Genomic DNA, 20,908 nt, shown 5'->3' on the forward strand with positions numbered 1-20,908 from the left:
TTGTACATTTTAATTGGTCCAGTGTAAGTTATTAATTAAGCAGTTGAGACTGAAATGGCTTACTCCTGCATTGTCAGTTGGCAACATGAACTTGTTTTCACTACCTAATTCGGCCAGGCTGCCGCACGATAAATTGCCATTGTTGTAAATGATCATTGCATTTCATCTGCTCTACAATCTGCAGCATCTGAGATGGAGCTTTAAATCCTGCATAATTATTCTAAGTATGCACAATTGCTGTAGCAATATACAATCTTTGTTTTTGATGAAAACACATTGATTGGACCAAATGGTTGCTAGTATTGGGCACAGAGTGGTTGTTCGGTTAATGGTCTCATTGCAGTAGAAAGAGCTTCTTTTTGCTCTTATGGGTATTGTAGAGATGACTGGAAATTGTACATGCTGTTACAGGTGAAACTACAGTTGAAATTCTTGATAAGAGGTTTTCTTTAATAGGCTTCCACAACATGCAGCCAACATTGTGCATGACTTCAGTGGTCTGCAGTAATTAAATGGCAAGAAGTGTGTTACATAGATTTATACATTGTGTAGTTCCTTTTACATAGTTCCTCTTATATCACAGTAGTTCTAGCACACAATTCAAAATTTCTTACATTTTTGAGAGAATCTTTATGCATTCTTACATAAATAGCTTGAACAAAATCAATTTTATTTTCAAAAATGTGGTATGTGGTCATGAGTATTTGTAAGTAGAAAGTTTGTCACTGCAATGGGTAGTGTGAACTTTTTATTTAGAAGTGACCTCTTAAAGGAATAGGTCATTGTACCACTTAATTGGCTGAGAAACCCAGCATTGCTTACGTATTTACTTCTAGCTGTGCCCAAGCCTTGGTATTCATGGAATTTATTTCCGACTTACAGAACTTCGATGTATACAAATTTTGAAGTAGTGTGATTGGGGACATGAACAAAGAGCTCCTTTGCTTCACTAACACAAGATAGAACCACATTGAGATGCCCATGCGAAAACCAACTAAGACAAAAGTCCATGCCTGCAACATGAAGCACCTAGCCTTGTGCTTTGTTCATGATCACAGCATAACATGACCTCACCAAGAACTGTGCACATTTAAAGCGAAATGGTAAATTCTTGGAAATGAGTGAGATTTGGGGATGAAAACTCACTACCCATCAAAATTTCCATTTATATTATGATACATTGGAGAGAAGTAACTTCAAGCCTTTGTGAGTGAAGGGTTCTTGGGAGCAAGACAATGCATGATGCTCTTGATTGGAGTTATGTTGCATCTCGCTTTTGGTAGTAGTTTCCAAAGTGCAAGTTAAAGTGTGCCGTTTTCAAGCCTCTGCAAGTCTTGCTTCACAGTCTTCATTGGGTTCTTGAGAGTGCAAAGTCCCTAGTGTTTTAACTGTTCTGGTTTATTCAGAAAGACTCAATTTTTTCTTGATGTAGAGTGAGTAGCCACATAAATGACAAAGCAAACTTAATACATTTGTTTTTCATAACAAAGAATATAAATAAAACCTATCGAAAGAAGCTGTTGTGGGTTGATATTTGCAATTATAGACACTCTGACAATATTGGTTATACATGACTTGTATATTCCGTGGATGCGTGTTCCTTTATGTGAAATAAATCATTGTATTGGAATCACTGTGCTGTGTGTCCGTAATATACTGATGCCGAAACTTGGTACAAATTAAGGTTTCCTGCAATATTTCAACTCGCGCTGCAAGAAATGAGACAACATTGAACCACATCACAAGACAAGTCTATTCCAATATAATATAATCACTTAAACTGCTTGCTTCAGAACAATATTTGCAGCATGATTCAGGAAGTTTGCTTTGCAAATCTGAAACTTTTGATCCGAGTAGCTAATTTGGTAACAAAAGTTTGTTTCATTTTATTTGTGTGCATACTGTCTGTCCGACATCTAAGCGATTCACAGATGCACTCGTAAATAATTTTGCATTAGCCATCTTTAGTAAGACATAATGCTGGACAAATTTGAAAAACAGCTAGTAAATTTCAAAAGAAAGCGAGCTGTGGAGAGAACTAATGCTATGCAGTTTTGTACAAGTGTTGGTGGACTTGCTACAAAAAGCCCGTTTGATGATTGTCAACACTACAGGGAATGCCTTAAAGACACTTTAGAGAAGCTTGTTTCATTAGCTAACACTATTATTTTCTCTGTGACTATAAATATTACGCACATGTTTCAAGCTGTGAGGAATGTATAGACAAACTAAACACGCTGTGCAGAAGGCTACAAGCCTTAATTACAAGCTTTCGGCCTTAATGTCACAGATTAATGTCATGTCACCTACAGTGTCCACACACCCCATTATATTCCGCTCTGTCAAGATACCAGCAATTAAGCTTGAGCTATTTTGTGAATATGTCAAAATGTGGACTCGCTTTTGGGAACAGTTTGAATCAATCATTGATAAACACCCATCACTTTCTATAGAAAACAAATGTTTTCCTACGAGAGTATCTGTCAGGCAAACCGAAGCTGGTAGTAGTGGAATACCTGTAACAGCTAAGGCGTACAAAGGAACAAAGAAAATTTTATTGAACCGGTATGGAGATACCAGTCGTATAACACAGGCGCACCTCTATTATTTGGACCATTTTAGCCTGTACTCAGTGACCCCTGAAATGCCGAACAGTACATTCCTGGAATGTAACTGTCATATTCAAGCACTGCCCTAGGAGATGATGTGTAGCATATGTTAAAGATCTCACTGCAAAAATTCTGTGATCATTTCCTTCTGAAATGTGTCAGATGTGGATTATTGGTGCTCGAAGAACTGAAGTATTGGATAGAGATGTATTACAATTACTGAACTTTTAGGAAGTAGTAGTTCATGGTGCCCTTACTGTGCAAAAGATTCATTCAGGATATCTGCCATTCCCTAACTTCATGTGCACTGCAGCAACAAATTCAAAGCAAGCTAAGAACTCCCTAAAACTTAAATGAGAAGTACAACCCTATTACGTGTTTTGCAAAGCTTGTACTCACGGGGCCCAAGGCTGCAACATAGTAACTTACAGCCAACAACATACCAAGACATTAAAGCATGATAGCACTTTCTTTTCTCAGCAAGTTATTAACTTCTGCCAGATCTACAGAGCAAGAACCAACTCATTTTGCCAACTTATTTATTAAGGAAACTACAATAAACCAACCACAACACACTCCTTAAAACCAACTAGACAATAAGGATTCCTTCTGCAGATCAAGCAAATAACAATTAATTCCTACAATCAGAGTTCCCTTTGACTATATACCCGTACAACTGTTCCACATCAAAGTCAGCTGTTAGCAGCTGGTAGATAGTGTAACACGACGGAAGCAATGTATCACAATCGTTGCAGAAGAGAGGATGGTTGAGGTGGCACACCACAGAATCGACCGACCTTCTCCACACTCAGCGAGTCAAGAACTGACTATTGAATGGCCGGGTGACAGTTTATCTAGCCCTGGGCGGAAGGATATTTCCGGGACTATTTGCATACACGATTGCCCGGAAATAGTTCATTGATCGTCACGCCCCTTTCCTCTGCTATTGGTAGATGCCCTCTGATGGACGGTGGCTACACCTACTTGTTTGTTGTCAACTGTGGTACTTGCTGGTAAACACTTGCGTCGGCCAGACTTCACAGTGGAGCCGGCAACCCACATCGCTGGTCTGTCTGCGGTGTTGCCGCTGCAGTAGGCGCCTGTGGTGAGAGCAGCAACTTCCGTAGGGCAAATTGATGTATCTTCAGCAAATCTTACTTACCTTTAGACAACCTGAGTTTGGATCAGTGGACCTGGAGGGTCAAGCATACATACATGCTATGTTTTGGATAGTGGTAGTCAGTCAAGTCTCATTTCCAAGTTCCTCATTGATGAATTAGGTTTAAGAACTATAGAACACTGTGACCTATCTGTCAGCACCTTTGAAATGTCATCCACAACTTCAAGGTGTTGTATAGTCGTTGAATTCAGGCTAAAGGGAATCTGGACAAATTCCTAGACTTCTGTAACTTTGCTTGACAGTGCATACTCGTTTGCTGTGCACCCAACTGTACCTTTCAATATAAGAAAGCTATTTTACACCTGGGGACTTCAGTTAGTGAATCCAAAAGATGATACAGATGGTCTTCTCATCAAGATTCTTATCCAGGCAGATTACTATTGGAAAACTGTTAAAGATTCCCCTCTGATTTTACTAACACCATCCATTATATTGGCACCTTCCGTTCTAGGTTGGATTCTTAGCAGGAACAAATCCTGCACCACGACAAACTTTGTGATTGCGAACTACACGCTACAGTCGCAGGTTCGAATCCTGCCTCGGGCATGGATGTTTGTGATGTCCTTAGGTTAGTTAGGTTTAACTAGTTCTAAGTTCTAGGGGACTAATGACCTCAGCAGTTGAGTCCCATAGTGCTCAGAACCATTTGAACCATTTTTTTGCAAACTACATCAGTTTAGAGACGGTGACAACAACGGAAGATATTCTATGATCTTTCTGGATTTTAGAAATAATGGTGATCACAGAAGACCAAATGAGAACCCTGAATCCGAAGGAATTGGCCTTATTACAAGATTTCTCAAAATCCTAATGCATTGAAGACAGAAGAAGAATACCCAGTGTTATGGTGCCTCATAATCTTCAGCAAACTGAGAAAATATTTATTGCAGTGGAGAAGACATTTACAAATGACGGCATCCAGGAACACATTTACAAGGTGCAAATGATAGACCACATCAAAAAGAGACATGTGGAAATCATCGTTTCTGGACAGACATCCTGTGAGACATTTTATCTGCCACATCATGCAGTAAACAAAGAAAAGTAAGGTGTCATCAAATGGAGGATTGTATTCGATGGTTTGTCGCACAAGAAGAATGCACATTATCGAGCACACTGGACTAGTATTTGGGAGGACGATGGTTCAGATCTGCATCTGGCCATCTGGATTTACGTTTTCTGTGATTCCCTGATTTGTCCCAGGCAAATGCCGGGATAGTTCCTATGAAAGGGCACGGCCGATTTCCTTCCCCATGTGTGAAACATTCCGAGCTTGTGTTCAATAACTTCGATGTCAGTGGTATGTTAAATCTAATCTTTCTCCCTCCCTTCCTTTAAGAATACACATTCATTAAATGACGCTTTAGAAATGGGTCCTGATTTTCACCCTGATATTCTTTCAATATTACTGAGATTCCACCTGTATCCATTAGTCTTAATTGCTGATGTAAAGCAAGCATTTCCACAGTTAGTTCTTTTCAGTAAAGACAGAGGATTTTTGGTACAAAGTAATCGTAAATCAATAATGAAACTATATTAGATCTGACGAAGTTATTACATACTGCTTCACCCAGCTACCGTTCAGTCTTACTTGCAGCCCATTTCTTCTTGCAGCCACACTGGAAGAACGTGCTACAATGCACAAAACAAATATTCCTTGAGCTGACTTGTGTGTTGAAAATAACATTTAGCGGACTGATTTTGTAGCGGATGCTGAAGATGACAATGCCATGATTTACTTGTGTTATGACCTTACATCACTCATGGGACATATCAGTCTGCCAGTGGCAAAGTAGGCCACAAATTCAAGCCCACTGATTGGAATCAGTGGTGCCCTGGTGAGGAAAACACAGTTGATCTGATCTCCAGAGGTAACACAGAACTACTACTTCAGCACACTGCTGTATGGATCCAGGGGGCTGCTTGGTTAATGAAGAATCGACCACTTTGACCACAATTTATGCCGACAAATGATCATTCTGTGCCAGACAAGAAGAAATCAACAGATCAAGTCTTCATGGTAAAAACACCACTCCTAATTTTAACAGCTATGTGGTATAGCATTAAATTTTAGGCCAGTTATGCAACGGGGTGAGGAATCTGAGCTACTGACACCTGCACATTTCCTTGGAGGTGACTGACTCTCAACACTACCCACAGGTCCAGAACCGCCAGTTAAAAAGGATTTGTCTAAGGAGTTTAAATGACAACATAAGATGGTAGGACACGTTTGGAACAGATGGAAGAAAGGGTACCTGTTTCTGCTCGAAAACTCCCGTGAAGCTCGTCAACCGAGGACAGGTTCACGAAGGCTCCAGCAGAGTGATACCATTCTTCTACAGAAGGATGTTTGTCCATGACACTTATGGCGGAAGGCACAGATTGTAGATCTTCATGAGGGAAGAGATGGGAAAATACGAACTGTAACCTGACAAACTTCTGAGGGGTTCATAATCTCGTGTCCCATTCAACTGGTCATTCCTCTAGAACTTTACCGGGTGGGGAGAGTGTTCAGGGTTATAAAGTAATTATAGACACTTCGACAAGATGTGTGTTCTGCGTTTCTGCAGAAGCAGAACTGACACAGGGTCATAGGTATTGCCAATCCCTTCTGTTGTAGAGTGAGTTTAGATTCTCTGTCATACATCAGGATTAGTGCCTCCTCTCATTTCAAACTAAGAAAAGAGTACAATGAGCAACACAAAATATGTAGCAAAGCCGAGTATACAAAGTAATCCGTAACAGCTCCCCACAAATGGTTGCTGAGATTGGCAGTGCTGAAAACAAAGCTGATCAGTCCCAGTCTCTGCTGGTATCTTACACAACCCTAGTTCAAAAAACCTGACAATTAAACCTCCCACATTAAACAACCTTTGAACATCAGCTAGCAGACATACATACATTCATTTCCCCCTCCCAAGCTACTAGGTGCCATGGCTGAGTCCTATGTTGCCATACAGAGCATGTATCGTACAGGAACCATTCAGCATCCACAACTGACTTGGCACCAAAGCATAACTAACAAGCATAGTGATACATCGCTGCATTCGTGCAAATATGTGCTTTTTATTTTGCACACGTATTCTTACCAGTAACTGAAAATTGGTTACTTTTGTGTACAGAACATAAATATATTTCTAACTATATCTGATAAACTAGTTCATCCAGATATAATTCACTGTGGATATTGTGTATTAGCCAATTTTGCATTTTTGCATTGTGAAGCCAAATTTATATCTAGATTCACTTTTATCACAAATCCATATTTTTTCATGTTCCTAGCAGTGAGCATGTGGTATGGCAGTAGTAAGTTGTGTGCTAAAAACAAGGGGGTTTTGGCTTAACTGCCTAGATCACGAGAATGTTACAAACCTTTATCCAAAACATTCCCAGGGAAGAGATGGGAAAATACGAACTGTAACCTGACAAACTTCTGAGGGGTTCATAATCTCGTGTCCCATTCAACTGGTCATTCCTCTAGAACTTTACCGGGTGGGGAGAGTGTTCAGGGCCATTGGTCAGTATTAACATCCAACCCCAAAGAGACCTTATGGAGCTGTTCCACTTTAGAAGGCTCCCAATATCAGAAACGGCAGTAATAGTAAGTCTATGAGGTGATACAAAAAAAGGAATTATTTTTAAAAGCTATATATTTTCAAATTGTTTATAAAACGACCATCTCCCCTTCTCAATACTCCCCGTTACAACTAACACTTTTGTCCCACTGGTGCTTCCACTGTTTGAAAAATTTTTTGTAGTCAACTTTACAAATGACTGACACCTCCTCCCTAACTTTTTTCTCAATTTCTTCAGCGCTTTCAAATTGATGTCCTTTCATATACATTTTCATGGGTGGAAAGAAGAAACGATCACCAGGCTAGGCGAGTAAGGTGCGTGGGGACAACGGAACCATGGCATTTGTAGCTAAAAACTCTCCAACAGAGATGGCTGTGTGTGCAGGTGCATTGTCATGGTGGAAGAACCAATCTTCTGTCTGCCACAAATGAAGTCATTTTGAAGAACACTGTTGTGCAATCTTCTTAAAAAAAAAAGGCTTGATTGATGGTCTGACCTGGGGGAACAAACTCTGAATGAACTATGTATGCCCTTGGCATCACCAAAAAAGCAAATTGTTATTGTTATTGTTTTGATGTCTCATTGGACTTGATGGTGTTTTTTTTTTGGGGGGGGGGGGGGGAGGGGGGAGCGAGATGATAATGGTATCGTCCATTGGTTAGACTGTTGCTTTGTATCTGGGTCATAACCATAGCGCCATCACTCATCATCACTAATGACCTTTGACAGAAAATTTGGATTAGTTTGAAGCTGTTGTTTCAAAACATGACATGTTTCAAATTGACGTTTCTTTTGATTGTCAGTCAGAGCTCGAGGAACAAACTTGACAGCAACCTTTTTCATTCTGTTAAAATTCGATGAACCGAGCTCCAAGATAACCCACTAATCTGACAGTTCTCTGAGCACAGGCTTTTGAATTTGTTCAATATTTTTGTCGAGTCAGGCAGTTGATGGATGTCCAGAATGAGGTTTGTTATCAATCAACATGCCGCCATCTTTAAATTGAGCAAACCACTTATACACTTGAATTTTTCCTATAGTGTCACCTTGGTAAGCTTTCTTCAACGTCAAAACAGTTTCAGCAGCATTTTTACCGAGTAGAAAGCAGAATATCTATTTAGAGGCTGTGTAACAACACCCTACTCGTCAAGGCAGTGAAGAGTATGCAAGTAAACACATTGGGAAGTACTAAATCTCGTAGAGACTTAGCTGTAGACAGTGAGTTACACACAGTGTCAAACTGTTGTAAAGGAGTTGTAACCTGCTGGGATATCGCCAGTATTGATGCCCAAGGACTACAACACGTATAGGAAAGTGAAGGTGTCACAGTAGTAAAAGAATTTCATGAAAAGGGAAAGTAGTGAATTTGGAAGACACCATAGTTTAGACACTAGGCTTTCTAAGGCTGCTAAAGTACACAGCAGCAGGCTTTATCTGCCGTAAAACAACATACAGAGTTAGGTATGTAGAGTCTAATTTTAGGTGTCAAACTTCAGTCACACAGCTATGGTTTGCAAAGAACATGCTATCTGCAGATGAAGCAGTTAAGGCACTCGATACAACGTCTCACTTCTGTGCATCAGTTGCTCTGTAACAATGCAATGTGGAATAAAGTGTGTCCATTATTCACAAATGGAAGAAAATACAGGTCATACTGATTATGCAATGAATCTCTTACGTAAAGAAGGCATTTAAGGCCACACAGCCACCTACTTTTGTGGAGTCAGTCACCTCAGCATTGAAGCAGCCTGTACCAGAGACTAGTGACATTGACAGCTGAACAGAACACAACATGTACCTGTAAGTATAGCTGCAACCTTGCGTCACAGATTAAACCAACAGGCATGCATACAACACAGACATTGGTGGTGCATAATGCATTTTGCAAAAAATAAATAATAATAATAATAATAATAATAATAATAATAATAATAATAATAATACTCTCTCACTGCAGAGAGAATAATAGAACTAAAAGAAATGTTTCTGTTAAAGCAGCCTTACCAGCAACCACAGAATCCAAGTTTGGCATGAAAAAACAATCAGTCAAAAAGACAGGTCCAAAACCATCAGACTAACCAATCTTGGTCCTACTTGATGAGTCAGATGATGACCATGCTTACAGTAGTAAGGACATTGATAACTGCCAGAGGAACTGGCAGCAAGTCCCTCAAGCATCCCCCCTCCCCATTCTTCCTTTCCAGCCACTGCAAATCCCAACCACAGAGAAACGACAAATGTAAATAAGAAAAACCACGCCACTAAGCTCCTGTCCTACAGTAGAACATAAACGGGTTCAGAACATGTGCTGGAAGTGGAACTCCTAGCGCAGGGAGGTCCCCTGTGTTTGCAAAACACACATTATAAATCTACTGATGCCTCTCTGCTTCACTGCAAGGGTGACCTTCCTGCAGAAAGGACCAGGGGAGGGCTAGTTTTGTTTGTCAGTAACACATTCCACTTCTCTGCTATATTCTGGTTACTGACCTACAAGCAGCTGCTTTTGAAATTGATGTCAGTTAAAGGATTGCCTTCCACCTCAAGAGACATTGGATTACAGGGCTCTCTCATAATACAACTCCGCTGACCGTATCCTATACAGGGAGACTTCAGTTAACATAATCTCATATAAGGTTCTTCCACTACTTACCCAGCAATTGAGTTTTAGAGAGCTTCAAGAATTTCAGGAGCTGTCTCTTCTCAACACGAGCAGTCACACACATCACCAATGTTACCTGGATCATTCTCAGCCATTTACCAGATAAAGAAAATCCTAAAAGGAACCCATGATAAGTAAAGCAAACTGGACACTGCACTGCCTTCTGACTGTTTTTTGAGCATGGAGGCAGTGTTCAGGTATTGGTGGACCATATCACAAGTAAACAACATCACTGTTAATTTATCAATCTCAAAATCCTCAGGTAATATTAGGAGGCACCAGTAACATTGAATGATGAGTGATGCTCAGCAATCTGTCTCGATCATGCAGCTCTGTAACAGATTAAATACTGATCGACAGCAGAAAACTATGCAACCTTTTGGGTAGTGAGGGCTGAAGCTCCGATGTACAGTTCCAGAGAGCAAAAAAATTTATGACAAGTGTCTCTGGACCCTTCCACTTGTTCTGCAGAAGTTTGGGAAACCATCAGTAAGATTTATGGTAAATGCAACCGGCCACCTGTAGCAACGATGCTGCAGCAGTGGTGTCTCCAAATAACACTGATGATCATCGCCAAGATAGTGGCAGGGCACATTGCAATGGCTGCTGCCACTGTGAGCCAGGTTCGAGCATTCCACTACTACTGTGCAAACATGGAGAGGGGTGGATTGGACTTCAGATCCAACAAAATACCCTTTCTCCATATGGGAGGTGGATTTGCCACTATTTCAGGCTTCTGATACGGCACCTTATTCACAATCACATCCAGTTCAGCGTGCTGTGAATCCTGTAAACAGAATCAACGTAAATCCTCCTAGACTGTTTTAATTTAGTATGACACACAGGGTAATTTCCCACACCGTGGAAGGAGGGGAATTTTGATGTGTGTGTTCAAACCAGAGAAGGACCAAATGTACTCCAGCAGTTAGAGCATTGTTCCATTAATGAGTTGTGTAGGAGAAACACAGGAGTGAATGGTCAGCCGTTTTCTAGTCCAGACATTAGAGATCAGGCATTTCTTTAGCTGCTCTCGGAGTAGGGTCAGGTGGTGTCGATGCACTATCAACAATTTGACCTTGCTAGAGGCAGCTATATGGCAGGCTTTCTTACATAAGCAGCATCGTAATTGGCTATTTTTTGACATAAATAAGAAATACAAAACTGCTTGGAGGCATAATATTGTAGGACAGCTCCATTAATGAGGCTTCTGTTGGCATCCATCCACATTTTTGTATACATTTATGTGTTTATTAATTCATTCATTCATTCCTGTGTGTAAACACCTTTTTTAAGTACCTAGTTGAAGTGCTGTTTAATGCTTCTGAGTAGGCTAATGATTTTTTAGAGGGAAGTGTTTTGTTATCCTCTTTTCCATAGCCATAAACAGTATAATGTCTACAATTGGGGTCCTATGCATTGCTCCTTATGAGGATGAGTTTGCAGATTTTTTCCCAGCCCTGAAACAGCAATTTGTTTGTTACAGTTCTTGGTTAGAAGTTGGAGGAGTGGACAATGGAGATAGGTTTTAAATTTTCATCAGATAAGTGTATGCATGTTAATTTTAATTGCTCTTGTTGCATTTTTTATTTACCCAATTTACAAATGAGGGGTGTCATTCTAAAGATTCAGTGAGAATTAAGGGCTCCATAGTTTATTCAAAACTGTCAGTTTTACCACACCTGAAAATACTGAACATCTTAAAGTGTCTTAGCCACAGGGCTTGGGGAGCTGACAAAGTGCATGTGCACTAGTTTTGTATGGCTTTTCAGAGGCTCCAGATAGACTGACTATAGGTACATAGTACATAGTACTGGATTTAAGGCAACCCTCCCCTTTTTTAGGAGGCTCCTTGAGAAAAATTTGTTTTTAACATATTCTGGCTAATCAAAATTACAAACTGTTTTATTGACATAGAGTACCTGCCAAAAAGTTAACATTATACCTACTCTAAACTTGTGTGATTTATTGATTATGTACATTTTGATAATAGTTGGGGAAATAAAATAAATGAAAAGAAATAGTTTACATTAATTTTCATGCCATTTTCTTTTCTACACTCTTTGCTTACCAACCCTGTAGTCTGTGATATCACTATTTTTGATGATGATGTTTCTTCCAAATATGTTTGTATTCCTGAGGCTGCCATTGCAGCAGGACCTTAAAACAGAACCAAATACATAAATAAAAGATCACAAATACAATTCAGTCCCATTCTCGAAGTTTCGCTCATCCCACTATCTAGCAGCGTCTCCATGATGGGTCTTACTGCTGTAATTTATTCTTGCAATAACAATTACTGTCAGTTGAGTATGATTTATTTTCTTTGTTAGACATTCATTTTGGATTAATTTTCCTTCTTGTTTCAACGGAACGTCACCACCATGTTCTCAAGCTGACTAAAAGCTGGTAACGCTTTAACCCGGTATTCTAATACGTGAACAGCAACTGAATTTCTCATTTGTAATTCACTTTGTAACAATTTACTGTCTCTCATTACCAAATCAAATATTGGTCTGGGTTCTGAATCAACTAATGTCTTTTGAAGGACAAGATTTCCATTTTTCAATGTCACCTGAACTTAAAAAGCAGCATTAATGTTTTATACGGTATTCGTACATGTATGAGAACAGTTACTGCAAACCTGTTTAATTATAGCAAAAGTTTGTAATATTGTAGAATTTAATGCTATTTCCTCTTGTGTTTCACAAAATTGTCCAATTTTAATCAGAGCAATAGACTGTTGTAGTGGCTAGTTGATAGTTTCTCACATATGCCTGCACTCGTGCCACATTAGTCAGTGTCAAATGATTGTTCAAGAAACATCGATACTGTATCAAGCACTTCGGCTTATCAGGAAATCTCGAGCCTGTTGGACTGCGATTATTGTTTGCTGAGCCCTGCCCTTCCAAATTCTTCAAAATAAATCTGCATAACCTCAATAGTCAAAGCTTCCTCTCTAAATGTAAGATAGCCCCTATAAATGTAAGACTGTTCCTATGTACTGTACTAAACAATGTAAAAATGTTAACCTCGGCAGCAGAAGTTTAGTCTGTGAATATAAAATGACAAATTTGGGGAAAAAACCTCATCTTACAATTGTGTGAATAACGTATATGGACCATTGAGACCTGAGTACCTCGAGATCATTGATGCTATCAACTATGGGGGCTCAGGCTGGCCACAGGTGCTTACAGGGCCAACTCCACACCCTCTCTCTGTGCTGAGGCTAGGGAGCTGCCACTTACTCCATCTGGGTACAGCTCCTCATATTGCATCAGGCATGGAAGGTCCTCACTGTTCCAAATTCACCAGTTCCCACCAATCTCTCCCTTCCCTTCCTAAAACCTGAGCCTATTTTTTTCTCCCTTTCAAAATGGAATCTACTTGATTTGTTGTCTTGGCATCTTGAAAAATATTATTAAAAAGGTCTGATAAAGCAACCCTAAATTCCAAAAGCACTAGAGAGTATTAACTTCCCCTCATACTCTTAAGCTTTCATGCTGTGAACAGGTTCTAGCAGAGCATACTACTTTTCAGCCATGTACATAGTTTTGCTTTGGACATTGTACTTGATGCTCATATTTTTCTGAAGAATTAATTAATTGTTCGTTCATATTAATTGTTCATTCTTAATTAATACAATTTAGCAGCTCCTGCTTTCGGTATATTAAAATAGTGAAGCTCTGATTAATGGTACTTACTATTTAGAATATTAATATTATGTGTTTGAAAACTTTTTATACAGCATGTCACAGCCACAGTGGCCACAGGCACAATATCACGTGTCCCAAATGCCTGAGCAGCCGCCTCGTTCACCACACCAGAGCAGGACAAGCCCAGTTGCTGTCCCTGTTTCCAGCCGCTTCAGACAGAGAAATGATTCTAGCAGCTCACTCAGTACTGGAAGGTAACAGGCAAACTTTGAATTTCCCCCCTAATGCATTAAGTTGATGAGTATCATGAAATAGAGTATCTAAATAAGGATTTATAATGTTAAACCATTCGTATTATCATGTGGGCAGGTATACCACAGTTGACACTAACATGTACTCCACAAAAAGGTAATGTACTAACAATGAGTAATTAATTAACAGGGCATTTGGTGCTTCTGTGAATTTATGTTGGACTGTGAAAAGAGAAGTGAGATATTTTTACATTTATCGTATACTTAACATTCAGAAAGACTTAACAAAACATCACAAAAATACTGATATACACAAAAGTCTTAAAAAACGAATGCTTTTAACATAAATTTGTACTTTCTCTCACCCGACGTAGCTACAGAATGAGACATTTGCTTCAAAATTAAAACTACCTAAGTAAATGCTCAACAAGGCATATTTGAATGAGTTCTGTGTTCAGTCAGTGTAAAAGCTTCCAGCTGAATATATATTACATCACCATTGTGAGCCATCAAGCTATTAATACAATCATAATGACATTGCCTTCTCAGATTTGCATGCAACATGCCTATTAGTGGAATAAAGCCTACTATATAACAATGGCGGGCAACTGTATAATGATATGAAGATTCAAAATCTATTAGTCGATAAAAGAAGTTTGCTATATAGAGAGAAATATTCGACAACTGAAAAATGGTACTTTAATACCTTATTTACTTATTTAATGTTTCAGTATCACCATTATGTCATACTTAAGATATAGTTATTAACGGATTCAGTCAAAAATCATAAATGCAAATAAACTTTATTGATTTGGAAAAGAATTATCTGAACACTGCTTATAGAAAAATAAATTCACGATGATTAAGTTTAATGCCATTTCCAGTGTCACTATCATTTCTACACCGTACACATGAAGCAACATGAGTGTTTTTTGAATCACCTCTTGAAATACAGCATTGTCTCTCAACTGATATGTTTTTGAGAGTCTTCTCCTCGACATAAAATCACTTGCCAATATCTTTTGAAGATGCATTAATCAGCCAGAACATTATGACCACCTACTGAGCTCTGGTGCCATTTTCGATCAATCGCATCCCAGATGTGTTCGAACGGGGCCAGATCTGGCGAGTTGGGGGGAGGGGGAGGGCAGCACATATGTTGGAACTCGCCACCGTATTCCTTGAACCACTCCATTAAACTCCTGGCTTGTGACATGGTCCATTATTTTGTTGAAAAATGCCACTACCATTGGGAAAAAATGGTCATCATGAGGAGGTGTACGTGACCTTCAACCAGTGTACAAAAATCATTTACCATAATGGTACCTTGCACCCATGGATAACCATGCGAATGCTCTCCTGAGCATAATGGAGCCGATGCCAGCTTTTCTCCATCCCGCAGTATAGGTGTTAAGGAGCTGTTCCTCTGGAAGATTACAGATTCATGCCCTCCCATCAGATTCATCAGTCCACGCAATACTCTGCCACTGCGCCAACATCCAGTGCCAGTGGTCATGTGACCATTTCAGTTGTAGTTGCTGATATTGTGTTGTTAACATTGGCACATGCTTGGGTCATCGGCAGTGGAGGCCCATCGTTAAATGTTCGGTGTACTGCGTGTTCAGGCGCACTTTTACTCTGCCAGCATTAACGTTGATGTTAGTTCCACCACAGTTAGATGCCCGTACTGTTTCACTAGTCTGCCCAACCTGTGACATCCGACATCTGTAATTAGGTGTGGCTGCCCAGTCCCATGATGTCATGACATGGTTTCATCTTGGTTGTGCAGTTTCCGCAGTGCTCGTGCCAAACCTCTGGGCCATCACAATCTGCCCTCTGTCAGACTTAGATAGCTCGCGCACCTTCCCCTTTTACACACAGACAGCATGCACCTGATACTATGTGCACCATGTGTGTGTGTGTGTGTGTGTGTGTGTGTGTGTGTGTGTGTGACTGACTAGCAGTCATTGCTCACAAGGTAATGTTGCTATTGCCAGGACAGGTTTATATTGATAGTCGGTCAGTGGTGGTAATGTTCTGGCTGATCAATGTATGTCTGGAAACAGCTTACACTGATTTCGTAGGAGATACTGAAAAACATGTGAATCATAAGGTGAGGAAACAGGTTGAGGATGGGGGCATAGAATATGGTCAGAATGCTCATTTTCAAAGGCAATATGGCATGTTGTGCTATGCCGTCAGTGTACTATCACCTAAGTAAAACTGGAGGCTGGTAGCATATTCTTTGGTATGCAGATGTAGCTGTCCACATTAAAATGCTTAAAATTCATACTGTAGTCATTGACTTTGAGGAACAAAGAGCCACTGACTTGTCAGTGGTTAATTTAAAACAGTGTTGAAGGCATCTAAGAAATGATTGTGAAGTAATACTTTGTGTAAGAAATTCGTGGAATGCTTGTAAGGGGTGGTTTGGTTGGAGTTGTGGTAGAGTATTTGGGATAATGAATGACTCTTTGAAGACTGGCTCAGTGTTAGGTTTATATAATACAAATAGTGAGGTTGGCAGACAAAATCAAACTCAGAGTTCATTGTGAGTAAAAGAAAGTGAGTGCACTTTGGTAAACATCTGTAAGGTTAAAAGTGAGCTCTTCCAATAATACAGACAATCTAACATGAGGGAGGGCATACAGGGGCAGATTTGTAAGTCTATAGTGTAGCTGGCTTTTTGTGTTCTGGGTAGCCTCAAGTTCAAGTGTGTGTTAGTGGTTTAAGAATTAACTGAAACTGGATTTTCATGAGGAAGTGCGGATTGCTGCATTGTGTGTTATGTAGTTTGACATAGTGGGAAAGAAATCATTGTTAAGGAAGATAGAGTTGGATGGATATTTTTTAAAGATATGTTTGGTCTGCTGTAGAAATATTATTGAGTAAATAATAGCTTTTGAAATTTAAGAGGCACTCACAGACAGGTGTGAAACTGATCACTAAGTTGCTGCTGCTTCTGTGGCATATCTTCTTGTGTCAATATATAAGTTATCAACTGATTGATGCTGATAGGTTATTATACAATTACACTATAAATAACTTTATTATAGAATTTCATAACCAAATGGCAATAAAGATAACCTTATTTGTAGGTTATGACTTCTTTTTTTATATGAGGGCATTTGAAAATTATTTACAGTAGTAGTTTTTTTGTACCTTATTTATTAATGAACAGTGAATCAGTATACTTGGGATCTCTCAATATACTCCCCACCAGTATCAGTACACTGCTGCCACCTTCCTGACAATTCCATTATTGTATCATAGAGCCATTGTTTGGGGGTACTATGCACACACTCATGGAGAGCTGCATGCAGCTCTTTGTTGTTGCGAAATTTCTTATCTCACAGTGTGCCTTTCATTTTGTTGAGGAAATCAGATGGAGCGAGATCCAGATGTCATATCACTCTCTGCTGTTGATAGTTGTTCATTGTGGAAGCCAGTCCATCAGCAATATGCCACAAATGTCTAAAGACAAAGATCGTCTGTTAACCTGTAGATAGAGCAACACAAAATTTCTTGGACCAGGGACTCCTGGCTGTTTCTGTTGCATAGATTAGGCTTTCTTCTCAGGTGTATGGTAGTGATACCATGAGTTGCCACCAGTCACTAGTTTACCAAACAATTTATATCTTCACTCTTCATTACAGTAATCGATTACAGACTTCAATTCTATTCTCCTTTTGGACCTCTGTCAAGTCTCATAGAACCCAATGTGCACACTTCTTTCATACCCAAATCGTCATTAATAATGGAGTGCAGAGTTGTGCGACTGAGGTATGTCTGTCATTTCAGTTCATCAAAAGTTATACATCTATCAGCCATAATAAATTGAAACACAACCTCAGTGTTCCCCAGAGTCCGCAATGTTGACAGACAACAAGTACTCACATTGTTGTATGCAAACTTCATTCCACTAGTGGACCCTGCGATCCGGTTGTAGGAGCTTCTTGACATACTCCTCAGTTAAACGGTTTATGAATATCCCCTTCCTTCCACAAAAATGATGCTGTCCATCTTTGTCCATGACAGTTGGCTTCAATCTTGTCCACAGCTTTGCCTACTTGACAACAAACAAGTACTAGCCTTTCACTGTGACACTGTTTACAGATGCCATCTAGTGTCTGCATGGTCTACTAGAATCACTTTGTCGTCGTATGAGAGGATGTTGCCATAGCTGCAGCTTATTTGTAAAACAACATGATCGTAAACCAGCATTATCTGCGTAGTTCTCTATCTGTGAGGTGCATAAGTAGCAAAAGGTTGTTACTTTGAATACTGATGCGGATCGCTATTACATTCTCAAAAATCCTGTACTTACTCGTCCCCTGTAGTAAAACTAGCTATAAGTATATGAAGTGCACCAGGCCCTTGTACCTTGCAAACACAGGAGTCCATATAACTAGGTAGACAAAATCATCCAGGATTTTCCATTGTTTGATTTAGGTAGACAGTTTTTGTTAGATTGCTATGTTATACTGTGGCAATGGCAAAATTTGCCTCATAAAACAATGCATATTCCTACAGTGTTGGTTGTTACTTTGAATGGATGTTATTATTCCATTTAAATGTGGTGTCTGTTCCTCTATACATGTCTGAAACTGTGTTTATATAAATTGAATAGAGAGTGCTGTAGACAAAAGGCCCTGGTTGATCCCTTGTTCCTTGACATCTGGAATGCATTAGATACAGTTCCTTGCCACCATTTAGTGAACAAAACGAGAGCTTACAAAATATCAGACCTGATTTGAGAGTGAATTCAGAACTACTTAGCAAATAGAATTCAGCACTATGTTCATAGTACAAAATTGACAGATGTAAAGGTAATTTCTTGAGTAGCCCCAAAAGTGTGTTATCAAGCTCTTACTGTTCATAGTATCTATAAATGATCTAATGGATAATATCAGAAGTTTCCTGAGGTGATATCTGTCAGAAGGTTGTATTGTGAGCAGGTGATAGCAAAATGAAGGATGAGAGCAGGGGAGAAACGATTGATGCAGTGACTTGTAGTCAGCAGCCATGAATATAAACCAACAAACAGAATGTATTGCATATAAATAGGTTAATAAGACAATCATGATTTGATTACCCTGTTGACGAAATACCGCCAGAAACAGTTCCAACCATAAAATACTTAGGAGTAACCATACAAAACTACCTGAAATTGAATGACGACATAAAACTGACTGTAGGAAAAGTCGATGACAGGCAGAGATTTGTTAGAAGAATCTTAACACATTTTGTAGACCAAGCCGAAGCATAGCTCGGGCCACAACTTGGTGTTAGAAAGACCACACCAGAGTATAGGTTTGGCCGCGATTTTCTCAATGTGTCATCCATCCCTCTCTCTCTCAAAAACTGGACTTGTTTCATATGAGAACAATGTATGGGTGCATCACTACCTACCACTTGACTTGTGCTGCCTTATGTTGTCAATTTGTGGAATTATTTTGAAAGAAACATTAGCAAATGTAACAGCTGCTGTTGCGAATGGTTTGGCCAATATGAATGCATTGACAGAATTTTGTCCGTGTAGAAGTCTCCTACAGGTACAGTTCAGTAACTCACCTTGCACTTCTTTTTAAGATATATAATCATTATTTTAATGTTTGTAATTTCTCAAAGAACTAAAGTAAATATGAAAAATAAAACCTGAAGCTTGATAATTTTTTAATATGTATTACGCTTGAAGATACATAGATTACATATGTGCCAGTAATGCTTTAAATAACAGCATAAATGGCTAGCTTCCTAGGCCTGATACTCTTGTAAGTAGTCGGTCTCCAAAATGTAATTCCATTATGAAAGAAGTGGCTTCCAAAACATTTACTTGACCAAGTCTTGAGCATTACTCATCAGTCTGGGACCCTCACAAAGTTGAACTAATAGAAGAGGTAGAGAGGCTCCAATGAAGAACAGCATGTTTTGTTACAGAGTCTTCTAGTAAGCGTGGGAGATTTACAGGAATGCTCAACAAACCCATGAGGTAGCTGATACAAGAGTGTCTTTTTGTATCACAGAGAGCTTTACTGTTGAAAGTCTAAAGGCAACCATTCCAAGAAGTCAGACAAAATATTACTTTCACGTATGTCTCTCGAAATAACTAGGAGGAGAAAATTGAAGTTCATTTGGAGTTATATATAAATTCGGTCTTCCAGTGCACTGTTCGTGAATGGAACAAAGAATGTAGAAATGATAATCGTACCAGAAGTTCCCTATGCCACACATCATAAGGTGATTTGCAGGGTATAAATATAGGAAAGGTAAATGGTAGCCGGTGATTCATTGAATGTGTTCTGTGATTGTGTATCTTCTAAGTCATATATAATTTTCATGTACACTGAAGCACCAAAGAAACTGGTATAGGCAGGCGTATTCAAATACAGAGATATGTAAACAGGCGGAGCACAGCACTGTGGTCGGCAATGCCTATAAGACAATAAGAGTCTGGCGTAGTTGTTAAATTGGGTACTGCTGCTACAATGACAGGTTATCAAGATTTAAGTGAGTTTGAACATGGTGTTACAGTTGGTGCATGAACGATGAGACACAGTATCTCCGAGGTAGCGAAGAAGTGGGGATTTTCCCATGCGACCATTTCATGAGTGTACCATGAATATCAGGAATCTGGTGGAACATTTAACCTCCGACATTGCTGTGGCCGGAAAAAGATCCTGCAAGAACAGGACCAGCGACGTCTGAAGAGAATCATTCAATGTGACAGAAGCGTAACCCTTCAGCACATTGCTGCAGATTTCAATGCTGGGCCATCAACAAGTGTCAGTGTGCGAACCATTCAACAAAACATCATTGATATGGGCTTTCGGAGCCAAAGGCCCACTCATGTACCCTTAATGACTGCACGACACAAAGCGTTGCGCCTCGCCTGTGCCCATCAAAACTGACATTGGTCTGTTGATGACTGGAATCATACTGCCTCGACGGACAAGTCTCACTTCAAATTGTATCGAGCA

The 20,908-nt window shown here is 39.5% G+C and overlaps 1 protein-coding gene across 2 annotated transcripts in view; it reads left to right on the forward strand.

Annotated features, from left to right (window-relative positions):
* LOC124555465 (myotubularin-related protein 14) overlaps positions 1 to 20,908 on the forward strand; it is a 146,691-nt gene that overhangs the window by 77,855 nt on the left and 47,928 nt on the right. For both annotated transcript variants that reach the window (XM_047129387.1, XM_047129388.1), the window contains exon 7: positions 13,770 to 13,931. In XM_047129387.1, coding sequence (XP_046985343.1) covers positions 13,770 to 13,931 — 162 coding nt within the window. The remainder of the gene's footprint in view (positions 1 to 13,769; positions 13,932 to 20,908) is intronic.

Source organism: Schistocerca americana, chromosome X, assembly GCF_021461395.2.
Source record: "Schistocerca americana isolate TAMUIC-IGC-003095 chromosome X, iqSchAmer2.1, whole genome shotgun sequence".
Classification (NCBI taxonomy): Eukaryota; Metazoa; Arthropoda; class Insecta; order Orthoptera; family Acrididae; genus Schistocerca; species Schistocerca americana.